The sequence below is a fragment of the Vidua macroura genome, chromosome 1 (genome assembly GCF_024509145.1).
Source record: "Vidua macroura isolate BioBank_ID:100142 chromosome 1, ASM2450914v1, whole genome shotgun sequence".
Classification (NCBI taxonomy): domain Eukaryota; kingdom Metazoa; phylum Chordata; class Aves; order Passeriformes; family Viduidae; genus Vidua; species Vidua macroura.
The window spans coordinates 24,922,640-24,935,936 of NC_071571.1; the positions used below are offsets into that span (position 1 = coordinate 24,922,640).

The window sequence follows — 13,297 nt, forward strand, 5'->3', positions numbered from 1 at the left end:
AGACACTAGACAAGTTCTTGAATTGTGATTAATGTTTTCTTTTTCTCCCCATTCAACTGCATCAGAAGTTTATTTCCATATTGTCTGAATAATTTTCTTGGCTGCAGCTACTACATATTTAAGGCTCTCTTTGTTCAGTTCTCATAGTCTAGGCTCAGTCAATCAGTGGGCTCTGAAAAAAAAATAGTGGATTGATATAAAGTATTAAGTGCTTCTGCTAGCTAACAAAATTTTAGTCAGAATTGGTTTATTCCTTTAGTTTCTTATTTGTAAATTTAATCTCCCTATCAGCATCCAAAGCCATATTGCTTTCCTGCTTCTACCAGCGTTGTCTACTTAATCCTGTGCACATTATCCTCTTTGGTCATGAAATTCAATTCCTTTCTGTTTCACAGGTTCAGAGTCAATGTCCAATTGTAAAGTGAACCATAAAAGCTTTGTGTTTATATTGTCTATTGATGTTGTGTAGTATCCTGGGGTGCTTACAAGAAAGGCACTTTCATAGCAGGCATTTGACTGATGGATTGAAAGCACCATCTCCCTTAAAAACTCTCGCTTTACATTTTATAATGTTTTTGTGGTTAACACATTTTCTAGCTAAAGGCAGTTCAACCAGGTGACTGCAAATAAGATTTTCACTAGCGGATGAATGAGCGTTTTGTAGATAACACTAGCACAAGGTTCATTTTATCATCCATCACATTAGCCAAAAATTAGATCCCTGTGTGAATGGCAAGCAACCAGAAGCAACAGGAAAAGAAACAGAATTTGCAAAGATAGTTACTTGATAACCACGGCATTACCTGGTTCCTGATGAAGTTAACAGGGCTTTCAGCTTGAATTCATGCTACACCATGTGAGCAAGTCTTAGATGCAGAGCTTTCAAAGGGAAGTCCCGATGTGAAGTGTCTGTGGAGCTCTGCCCTTAATTAAGTAATGTTGGTATGATGCTTTGAAGAGGTAAAGTGCTAAGTGGAAATGCTAAGTGTTGTTAATTAATTAAACACTAATCCTCATGAATGAATAGCATGAGGTTAAATAATGAAATGTAAGTATTGTTATTATTACAGCAATTGCTGTTTGGAGAGCAAATTTTTTGATATTGTGTTAAGAGATGGAAGCTGTCTTGGAATTGTTAAAACATAGCAAAACATAAGCTGGTTTCATCTAAAGCCTAGGAAATGGCTTGTTTGCTGCTAAGGGTGTTAATAAGGGTCTGGACAGAGAGCTGGATTCTGTTAGCTTTTTCATCCTTCACATGCCTTCTTTAGCTCTTAGCCTTCCACTGAGGAGAGGTGCTAATGACTAGTTTTCTCCTCTTATACCTATGCCTAAGTCATGCTCAAATGGGCAGAGATTGGAATAACTGTAACAACATTGCTGTATCCCCATCCATGCTTGTCTCCCTCTGCCTAATGTTTAAGTAGTGGTAGTAATGCCAAAATCAGAAGGAGGCTCAGAGCTGAGCAGACTGGTAGTAGGGCCACCACATAACCAGTAGCAGGGTCTAATGGAGCCAGAGGTCATGTGTGCCCTCAGTGACAGGCTACCCGTTGTGTGTCTATGCTCAGTTTTGCTTTACTAGTACGTGCATCAATGGTAGCGTCTTCCTCATCCCTCTCCTTTGTCTTTCTTTTTCTTATGCTCTTCACATGCTGCTCTTCTCTTCTGGTATGCTGTGCTGTTCCAGTCTGTTGAGCTTTTTTGAGAAACCACATTTTAAACAGCAAACATTCTCATTTCTATGCTATGTGCCTTCACATACATCTCTGTACCTTGAATATCTTATGCCCCTGTGCTTGTCAACAACCTGGGTATGACCCAGTCCTTCTGTCTCTTGGAGCAAATTACCTGTCATACCTTCCTATCAGCATGTAACTTCAGACTCCACTGGTTTTCATTTGGCCTAGAGTTGAACACCATCTCCTCCAAGGTCCAGCTGAAGCCTACCTCTAGAAAAATGCAAAGAAGCATGTGGTGGTGGTGGTGGTGGTGTTCCTATAGACAGGTACCTCTGCCCTTCCCCAGAAGCCTTGCTGATGGGATCTGATCAGATCCACTTAATAGACCAAATTTACTGTAATGGGAAAGGGTGTTGCAGAATGAACCAGAGCACTACTTTATGGTCACCTTTGGCCCATATCTTCTCATATAATCATGTAAGGCATTTTAGATGATTCTTCATATGAAGTTGGATCATCCTGGATCTTTTATTATATAGAGTTTTCACACTTTGGTTTCTTATGCAGCCACTGGAAAGAAATAACCGTACAGCATACATTAGACATCTCTTCCTGCCCACCATTCCTGCCCACCACTGTCTATGCAGGAGCCCAAGTCTGGCAGAGGATCAGTTGCTGTAGCTTTTGGTGGCTTTTTTGCATCTGGGCAGCCTCAGGCCATATCTAAACTGGCAGACATGTCAGCACTTTTGAGCTCCCAAGTCTGTCTTCTTACCCTGTCTTCTCCCAAACCACTACCAGGAAGGAATCAGCCTCTTTATCCCATACCACATGCACATATACATATGCACCTTGATTTGCAGCCAGAGTCTTGTGGAATCCTTTACTGTTCCTCCCTCTGACTGATTTTGGTGGGGCTCAAATGTCTATCTCAAGGGACAATTTCACTCCTCTTATTTTGGATACCTGACTAGAATGGTCTCCCTCATTGATGCATTACCACACAAAGCTCCTTCTTTTCTCTTTGATAAAAGCAATTAAAATTATTAATTTGATTAATCACTGTCCAAATGTTAATTTTATTTGATTATAGAGAATGACAAAGAGTGATAAAATAGCATGCTGGGATTTCATGGAAATGGTCTCTCTGTGGTGTGAGTTCAGAATTTTGAGTTTGATCCAAAAACAAGGCAATGAATGAATTTGCTTCAGAGCACACTTTCTGTCAGAAGGCCAAGCTGACTTGGGGAAGAGGGTGGAGTTGCCTGTTCAGACAAGATTTTTTTAGGTTTTGCCCTTTACCTCTGGAGCCAGAGGTCTGGCTCTCATCCAACTATTAAAAAAAAAGGTATTTTCTAGGTAATTTTAAAGAGCAAAACCAAAGTCAAGTCAGGTGGCTTGAAATGAGTCCCAAGTTCTTCACTTGAAATACTTCTCATGATTTCAGTTGCCTGTGTAGCCATATTTGATAAGTGTTAGGAAAATATTCATCAGCTGGCCAACATACTTAATTTACTGACATGAAACATGGTGCTTCTTTGTGATATATTTAGTGAACAATGGCACACACACAAATAAAACATCTAAAATACTGAGTTTTAAAAACTCAGTGGGCTAAACTGTATTTCAGAAAACCCTAATATAAATCCAGCTGTAGCAGTGAAAGCTCTATTTGCACATGGAAAGCAGAATTGGATTTCAGGAGCTTATATAATCTGTGCAAAACAAAGTCATCATTCCTTTTTTCTCTGAAATCAAAATGCAAACCTCCCACTGACAGTTCTGTTGCAGAATTACACTGGAGGATCAAGCTCGCATGGAATAGTGAAGCATTTCAGGACAATTATGAGTATATAAAGCCCAGGACTTCTTCCCTAATGGAAATTTTCTCCCACCTGCTTCAGGCAGCCATCCTTTCTCTGCCACGTGAGAGACTTTTGTTATCAATAAAAAAGAAAAGGAACTGTGTCCAAAGTCCTACAAGATGAAGTCATCTTCAATAATAATTAGCCTCAAAATCATTGCTTGCTGACCCATGAAAGCTCTGCGGGCATCCTGGTGGCAGCAGCTACAAATACTAATCTTGACTGTTTAGCAGACAGGGCTGTAACATCAGGCTGTGTCAGCCATCCTGCAGTGCTCCTTGTGCTCCAGCTTCCTGGCAGCTGAACTGCAGCAGCAGGGTCACCTGAAAGCCTGGCAATCGCTGAGTACACACGCAAGGCTGGGCCAGGTACCCTGCGATGAAGCAGCGTTTTCCATTAAAAAGAAAAATTGAATTTTCAGGGGCCTCATACTGAATGTTCCTGTCAGAATCACAGGGGTGGGACCCAACCAAACCGCAGATACATTATCCCACTCCTCTCCTCGCCTTGCAATTTGAGCTAAACTACCTCTCTTTAACAACTTGAGGCCTGAAGCAGGGAGACAGTGCCACTGACCCCAGAAGAGGTACGTGCAGGACCTCCGTGCGTGCCATTGCCTCTCCTGCGTGACAGGAAAGCACCGGTCCAGCTTCTCCCAAATCATCTCAGTCACTCTCCAGCTCTGCTTCCTTGTCCCATCCATATGTGGGATATAAACAGGGAGTGACAACTGAAGGTAGAAGACCAAATCTGCCCTTCAGTGTTTCACTCTGTGTTTCCTCTGACCAGGATTTGGTGATTCTTCTATCAACATGCCTTGCTTATAATTTTCAGCAAGTCCTTCAAGAGCTTCTCTGAAAAATAATCCAGGAATACAGTAATACAAAGGCAGGAGTATGAACTACAGAAACCATGAATCAGTTTGCTAGGCAAGGACAGTAGGACTTTCTATAGTGTTTTGAGCTTCTTAAAAGAAATTGAGCCATTTTTAGAAGTAGGTAGAAATTCCAAAAGAAAACAATAGTATTTTTAAATAAGTCTTATGACACAAATGCATAAGTAGTTTAGGAAAAAGTATTGCCCTGCTTACAGCGTGTTTTAGATAAAAGGTGGAAAACTCGATTAGCATTTTGCAATGAAGTCAGCAGTCTGAGGAAATACAGAACAAATGGCAGATACCTGTATAGGCTTTTCCAGTGTTGCTGTCTGCACTTGCCTCCAGTTTGATGTGGGTGAATGAAGCAGAGAATATTAAACCTCACAGAGTGGAAACCCATAGGCACAATTCTTGTAATTGTGGACTAAGAGGGGCTCCAGATTAGGAATTAAACCGGATGATCTAAAACACAGAAACAATAATACACCAGCCTGGCCAGCAGGAACTAGGGATAAAAGTGAGTTGGGAAACACTGTAAGCCAGTCTGCCTTACATACATTCTGACATTTTTAAAGTTCGTCCATTGCAAGTAAATAATTTAAATAATTTAAATTTACATAGGCATCAAGTAATGCGCATTTATATCAAACTCACTGAAAATAGTTCCTCAGCTAATATGCAGTGGTAAAGAAACATGCCATGCTTTCTGTTTGGTTTTTTTTTTTGTGTTTTTTTTTTTGTTTTTTTGTTTTTTTTTGGTTTTTTTTTTCTTTAGAAAACAAAAAGATCTTTTTCCATTGGGTAGATGGAAAGGCATGGTAGAAGAGAACTTTGGAAGTAGAGCAGCACAGCCAGAATGTGTTGCACCTCTGCTGAGTACTTAAAGAGTTAAGAAGGATTAACCACATAAGGAGTTTACCTGTCAGTAAAACTAGCTTCCAGGCTATATCCACAGATTTCAAAAGCTCTATCCTTTGAATTTCTGATGCTCTTAAAAGACAAGTGCTGTCTGACTTTCCAAGTTCTTTTATTTTTTCTTCATACCATAGTATTAGACACTAAGATCAGTTCTCATTAAAACCGCCTGTGCCAATCATTGAGCCTTTTTTCCTTTGCTTCCTACTTTTATACTCACTTGTGGCGCTTTGACTTTGAAGGAAACCACAAATATGTAATCATCAGGTTATCTCCAGACTTGGTCTGCTCTCATAGCCCCTTTCCTTTCAGTCTTACCCTTGTCCCCTACTCTATCCATAATAATTCCCACATGTTTATGCAAAAATATTGGACTTTCTTTTATTACTGACAATTAAGAAAGGCAACAGTTTCAGCATCTCTACAAGAACAATAATTCCTAAAAGTGAACAGTTTTCTGCTTTGTCTGTCTGCAACTTTTAGAATGCCAAAGCCCAATCAGTGTAACAACACTACAGCACTTAAACAAAAGGGTTGTGAAGAGTGTAGGGATCGTTTCTACACTAATTTTTTTCCCCCTATTGCTACTGAATCTAAAACTTAAGCGTATTATCTTGCCAATCAAGTCAGTTTAGACTTGATTCAGCGACCTAGTAGTTACCTGACAGTGAGGTGACACAACATACAGATAGGTCATAGCCCAGTGAAATGTTCTTTGAGTGCCAGTGGATCTGCATTCCGGCACTGAAACTGACAGCCAGAAGGAATTTTAAGGCAGGTAAAGGACTTTGTGACTCAGTTCAGGGTACCTCAGTTTGCCAGTGACATTGGGTGGCTAAAGCTGAACATGACCCTGTTGCTTTCCCATTACCATCCTTTGAAGGTCTGGCTAGTCCTGGAAAAGGTGGAGCAGGCTACAAGTTGTGAGTTGCATAGGACTGGGGTCTGTAGGATAATGATACCCTTTGTGGAGAATGCAGACAGGCTTTGCTGAGCCATCAGGGATGTACCTGTAACTACTGCCTCTGATTTATGACATCAAATAACAATTCCTGAGAATGCTGTAACTTTTAAAAATGAGCATAAACTGAATTAAGTCAAGGCCCACAAGTATAGCATCCAAGCAGGAGCTATTGGATAATCCTAGATCACTGTAACTATTAGAAAACAGATTTGGGAGAAACATGATAGTCCAGAACTTGCAAAATTCCTGTGGAGATCAGTCAGTCCGAATGAAAAGCAGGGCCTCTTTGACTCCATACAAACAGAGAACATGAAAGCTTACAAGAGCAGTAGAGCCTTATACAGAGCAGAGGACTGAACTCCTCACCATAAGAGGTATGGAGAAGTAACCCTAAACAGCTAATAGCTGGTGTCCCAAGGACACCATTGAAGGGGGAAAGGTCAAGACCAGAGTAGAGCCAATTTGATGAGTATTTGACTCAATATTCCCAGCAGCTTTTAGTTTCTGCTATGCTTTCTGCATGTTTTGAGTTGGCCTGGTTAAGTGGCACCATCAGAAGGGAAACAATGAGCCTGGATTCAGCAAAATACTGAGGTCTCTTTCAAGATGGAGAAGACTGGGCCTATAAAACACTGGACAAGCTCAGATCCTAGCCTGAGCAGAAGTTCCACAAGCTGTTCCCTGTCCCAGTTTCTTTCACATCATCTAGTCAGTGTGACAGTGCAGCACTCACTTTAAAGAAAGACAGAAGATTGTACCTTCCCTATGTGTTATCTCTGCTGAAAGAAATGGCTTTCTTTGAAACCATTTTGCATGTTGTGGTTTGCGTTTTTTTTTTAATTAATAAAGACTATTTATAGAATACTTCATCTCACAGGGACCAAGTTCATAGAATCATAGAATGGTTTGGGTTGAAGGGTCTGTAAAGATCATCTCATTCCCAACTCCTGTTCCCTGGTTTGTTCATGGGCCAAACAGAGGAACAGACACTGCTCAGGACCACTCTGGCTCTGCTCTTTCCAAGTGCCTGAAAGCCTCATCTTGAGCCTAAAGAAATGGCATTAGCTTGTTCAGAAAGTTTCTATGCCAAGGGCTAATGAATCTGTCGTATTTGTTGCACACCTAGAGAAACAAAATCAGCTTGAATCAACCTGCAAGTACTGCACAATACTGATGGCTGTTGTGAATATGGTGAGAGCCAGAAGTATGGTGTTTGGCTTATGACCTTTAGAATGGAAGACAATTGAGTAGAAAGAAAGAAGTGGAGACAGCAGAGTGTGTGGTGTCACATCTGTACTGCTGAAGGTACAGTCTAGGAAAGTACCTTTAAGTGGAGCTGGCACCACAGAAATTGTAGCAACATGCAAAAAATGCTCGTTTCATGAAATGGGCAAAGCCAATAGTTTTTTCCATGGCTTTTTAGAAGTCAGATGCTAGTTAAAACCTGTGTATATGTATACATTCCTTTATATAGATAATTAGCTACTTCATGTGTGGCACCTCATGGATTAAAGAAAATTCTATGCAAATAAGTGGAATAGACTGGACAAATTTATATGTGTAAAAAAACCCCTCTTTTATACAAATGTGTAGAATTTATTTAGATGAGCTTCTTATTTCATAGACAAGTCTTACTTCCTAGACAGCCAACGGGTATATAAAATGTTCACTCTTCATTGTCCTCTTAAACAATGCCTCTATACAAACACTGAGGATAAATGATTGATAACATATTTAAATAAATGAGAAAAAACCCCACATATCTTGGAATTGACTTTTTGCTTTTTCCACTAAACACTCAAAGCATGTCCTTTTGGAATCAATGGCAAAACTCCATTGATTTTTAGGGCCGTATATTCACCCTACATTCTTCTTTTACAGTAATAAGTAGATTTGGCCCAAGTTTTTCTGAAGACACTGCTTTAAACTTTTTCTTCTGTTCTATAGAATAACAGAGTGGGTTCATATTTAAGAATGAAAGCTCATCAAGTTTAAATTTCAGTTGTTTTATAATAATAGCAGCCATATGTTAGTTATGGATTGTGTAGGTCTGAAGTTTTGGTAATTTAAAACTGCTTTAAAGTGACCTTTACATGGTTCCACATTTCAATATTTTCTAGAAGCAGTCGGTAGAGGTTCTTACTCATAAATTGTTGCATTACAAGATCTGCAGGCCTGGGCCCATTGTAAGGAAGCAGGCTTACAGTAAGGAAGTCCTGTGAACATTTATACGCACACCTAAACTCAGAAATGGAGTCTTCACAATGAAACTGACATCACTGCTCTCAGACCAGGATGAAATGTCAACTTTTAAAAAGGCCAGTCACTGTTAGTATTGGAGACAGGACATGAAGCAAGATGGACCATATGCAGTTGTTGTGTTCTTCTCCGGTTAAACAGTGCAAGAAGACAAGACAGTATGGGAAATACTTTCTCTTTTTTCACTGGCAGCTTGTCAAGCTGGGAGGACAGTGTTATTGGGGGCAGTATGAAGGTGTAACTCAGCTCCACTGCCACTGCGTGATTTCTGCCATATGATTTCTCCTTGATTTCCCAACCACACAGCAGCTCATCTTGCCTTTTGGTTGGGCTGCTCATAATCCTGCAATTTCTTATTTCTTTGCAGTGCTCCACACCCTATTCTGCTCCATTAATTTGTGTGTCATTCCTTGCATGTCTGAGATCTTTCTCAAAAGCCGTATTATTCCTGTTGTCCACACTTTCCCTCTGACTTTCTAACTGACTGAATATTTCCACTGTTGTGGTAAAGGCATTTCATTTTTGGCATTTGAGGCTTTTCACCTCAAATCCCAGCACCTTGAAAGTGTTTTTATTTTGATAACGGGGAAGCAGAGGCACGTCAGCTAAAGCTATTTCCCAGAGACTACACAACATGTGTACAGCAAGTTATAGACTAGCACCAGATCTCCTGACCCTTCCTTTTAATGCCTTGGTCTTTAGGCATGAAGTGGAAAATAATGTAACAGAACTAAAAAAAAAAACATTTAAAAAGTGCCACACCCAAGATCAAAACAAGTTTTGATATGCTGACAAAAAGGAAACGCTGATTGAAATCTGCCCTGGATTGATTGATGTCTTAATAGGCCCTTAACTTCTGTGGAATTTTGTTACTTCTCCCATGACATTAAGTGCTATATGTGCAACACTTTTCCCATATATAAGAATAAGAAAAATACCATCCATCTAGCAGTTGACCAGATTTCTTTTTATTTTGGCATATTACTATCTTCAATGCCCACCAGGATTTATACACTTGATATATCTGAATCTAATAGATGTTTTCAGTGAAAATCCACAGTGCAGCATTGGGAATCCATGTAGCTCTTTCTAAATACTATTTCCTAGCTCACAGTTGTAAAGATTCACTTTGAAATTTCCCATTAAATACCTCTGCCTCTTCAAAAGTTTGGTGTTCATTGGGCCCTAAACCCTGGAAAAGCTTAGCACAGGCTAAGTAATTCCATTAACACATATAAGTAACTCCACTGATAATACAGTAAGCAGACACGTGTTTGGACAAAAAGACTTTCTTCAGGAACGAAAATATTTTTTGTAATTTTAAAATTTTCTTTTGCAAAACTCCAGCCCAGGAAAAGAAACTAAAATACTGTACAAATTCGAGGTAATAAGGTCAAGCTCTTATTTCATTTCATTGTTACACAAAATGTTTTCTAGTCTTAAGAAATGGACAAAAACCATTAGGCCAGTTACGAAAATTTGAGACCCGGTCCTGTAATCAAAGCATCTTTCATTAATTCAAGCAGTGGAAAACCCAGCCTCTGGAAGGTATGTATTTTCCCCTATGTATTTTCAGTATGTTTTCAAATGACAGAGTAATGTAATTAAATCTCTGAATACTTCCAGTAATTTTTATGATACCTCTGGTGGCCAGAAATATTACAGAACTGTTTACAATACAGTGCTACAACAGCAACACACCACACCAATACTCGGAGACATGGCAGCATAGAGATGGACACACACCTGTCCCATGTGCTGACCCTTCAGTGCTTCCAGCCCCAAAATCCATCCAAGCAACATGGGGTGCAAGAGGACCAAAACCAAAACTAGCAAGGACCCGTCTGTAAATAGACGTCAAACCAACTGCATTATCACTTTAAATTAATAATATACGAGAGGAAAGCTATATAATAATTGCAATTGGTCACTCCACTTTTTGGAAAAAAATAATGCATGGCTACGCAATGAGGCACTTCGGACAATGTTTCCTTTGTAAAATGCACGAGGGTGCATTCCAGAGGGACCTAACCGAGATGCTCTACGTGTGCGACCTGGACACTTAGGCAGCTCGCTCAGTGATGCTGCATTTCCCGGAGCCGGGAGACCGCGGGGGACAGCGGGCGCCCGTCCCGCCGGGCCGCGCTCGCCAGGGAGGCGGCAGGGAACGGCAGGAAGAGAGAGGCACTCAGGGAGACCCTCGGAGAAGTCCCATTGTTTAGATTTCTGTCATAAGCCATAAGAATACTTAATTTCTTTCATCTCTGGAGTTTTCATTATCATTCAAATTTCATTTTCATTAATTGATCGGGGATTAGCGAAGCCATTATGCAAAAATTAAAGACAAGCCAGATGCGATGAATAATTCATGAGGGACAATTACACTTTATTCCTGGTGTACTTCCTAACTTCCCTCCGACTCCCCGCCTGCTGCAGATGACAGCCTTCCCTCCCTCCGGAGCTGCCTCCCTCCCTCCCTCCGGAGCGCGCCGGGCGCGGGGAGCCCGAGGCCGCGGGGCGGGTGCGCTGCCGCCGCCCGCCGCTAGGTGTCAGGCGCCGCCCGCGGTGCGCGGGGGGCCGCGGAGGCGCCGCGCTGCTCCCGCCGCTCTCACGATCCTTATCGGAGCCTCCGCCGGCGCGCCGGGCTCGGGCGAGAGCGGTGGTCCGTGCCCGCTGCCTCCCGCTGCCTCCCGCTGCCTCCCGCTGCCTCCCGCACCGCCCCCCGCACCCCCTCCCGCCGCCGGGGTGCCGGCCGGGAGCGGGAGCTCTCCCCGCCCCGTCCTCCGCGCGTCCCACACCCCTCACACCGGGCATCTCATTTATCCCACCGGACAGTTGTTGCCCCATTAAAGCGCAGTCCCGCCCTTCACGGAGGACCTTTCATCTGGGGAAGTTTTATGACACTTTGTAAATGTGCAAAGTTTTTAATTAGACTCGCCAGACAGCCCCAGGCAGCACTAGCGCCACGAAGTCTTCATGCCGCTCTCTGCTTTTACAGCACAACAAGCCGCTCTACTCCTTTGAAGACAATGCCGACTATGTCTACGATGTCATGTGGTCGCCAGTGCATCCCGCGCTCTTCGCCTGCGTGGACGGGATGGGGCGCCTGGATCTGTGGAACCTGAATAACGACACCGAGGTGAGGCGGCTCGGCGGCGGTGGGAAGGCGCGGGCGGGCGAGCAGCGGGGCGCCGGGTGAGACCTTAACCCTGTGAGAGCCGGCACTGCCGGGCACCCCTCGCCATCCTCCCCGCCGGGGCTCCAAGGGGCGCCGCGCTCCCTCGGGGCGGGGACAACCCGGCGTCGGCCGCCGCCCGCGCCCCGGGGCGCGGCGGGGAGGGGAGGGTAAGGGAGGGCAGGTCCCGCTGCCGGGGGCGCCCGTCCGTCCCCCTCTCCCGCCTGCCGTCCCTCCTTCCCTCCTTCCCTCCCTCCCGCCTCCCTCGCTGCCTCCCCTGCGGCAGGGCTGGGGCGCTCGGTACCTGCCAGGGGCGGGAGGGCCGACTCCGGCACCCCCGGCAGAAAGCCAACGCAATTAAATGCCGCGGTGCCGGCTCGGGGAGGAGGCTCCTTCCCCTCTGTTATTTTAAGGTGTACTTTTAAACCGCGCCCGTTCCGCAGGTTTTGTTGTTTTTCTTTTTTTTTTTTTTTATCCCCTCGCCCCGTTTCTGACTCTCCGAGAGCCGGGTTTGCGATTCCGGCCCAAACCCAGGGGGTCACACCTTGGCAGCCCGGCCACGCCGCCACTGCCAGCGGGGACCGGGCGCGTGTTGGACTGCGAAACTTCCTCACCCTCTGAATTCATTATCCTCTGCGCCACATTCTCTGGGGACTGTAACTTGGAAGCCCCGTGCCAGTGTCTCCAGTGGATCAGAAACCAAGCGTGTGCCCCTGCATCTCCCCTCACATCCTACCTTTGAGTCGCTGGGTACTCTGCTTCAGTCTTTTAAGCACAGGGTATCTCTCGCATGTTATTCGGGGCTTTACACCCTCACCCTTTTTTGTGTTTAAACTTTACTGTGGAACTTAAAGGTAAAAATGCAAATAACTACCTTTTCTTTTCACCGCTATTAGCTAAATAGTGGGGACCATTGGAAAGGAAAGGTCTCGCCTTTGAATTTCACTGGTGAGAAAGGATTAATCGGAGCACTTCTAGCAAAGATTGAAACTGATAAACACTGTGTTTTTTTTAGAAGAGTATCTTTCTAAATGTGCCAAACCTCAGGTTTCTCCTCTTATTATTTCAAATTTTTAAAAACACCGGAGGCTTAAATTGATACTGGTTTTTTCTGGATTTGAGTTTCACCCTAAAATGATTTTCAGAAAACCTATAATCACCTGAGGTCAATCTTAGATGGCCAGTAATCAGTTTCGAGCACAAAAATTGAAGTATTTTTCCACACACTAAGTCTTCTTTGTTTTTACTTAATGCAATGTAAAACTAAGAACAGACTATAAAAAAATAGAAGGCCACATATTAGCTGGCGAGTTTATTTTTACATCCCAAAAAGAGAAGATGGAAGAGCAAGCAGCAGTATTTTCCTCCTTACACCCTATTTTTAATTATTTTTTTTTTTTTAAGATCAGTTGGATCATTAATACACCTTTCACATAAACCTGCTATGCGTTTCAGTCAGAGTAAAATATGGGCGCAGTTTATGGCTTCCAGTGAGTGCTGCTTGCCATAAATAAGCATGGACAGGTAAGAGGAACCAGCACCGGGCACTGCACTGTCAAG

The 13,297-nt window shown here is 43.1% G+C and overlaps 1 protein-coding gene across 10 annotated transcripts in view; it reads left to right on the forward strand.

The window, feature by feature from the left end:
* DYNC1I1 (dynein cytoplasmic 1 intermediate chain 1) overlaps positions 1-13,297 on the forward strand; it is a 186,318-nt gene that overhangs the window by 150,100 nt on the left and 22,921 nt on the right. For all 10 annotated transcript variants that reach the window (XM_053981009.1, XM_053980994.1, XM_053981018.1 and 7 more), the window contains one exon: positions 11,561-11,701. In XM_053981009.1, coding sequence (XP_053836984.1) covers positions 11,561-11,701 — 141 coding nt within the window. The remainder of the gene's footprint in view (positions 1-11,560; positions 11,702-13,297) is intronic.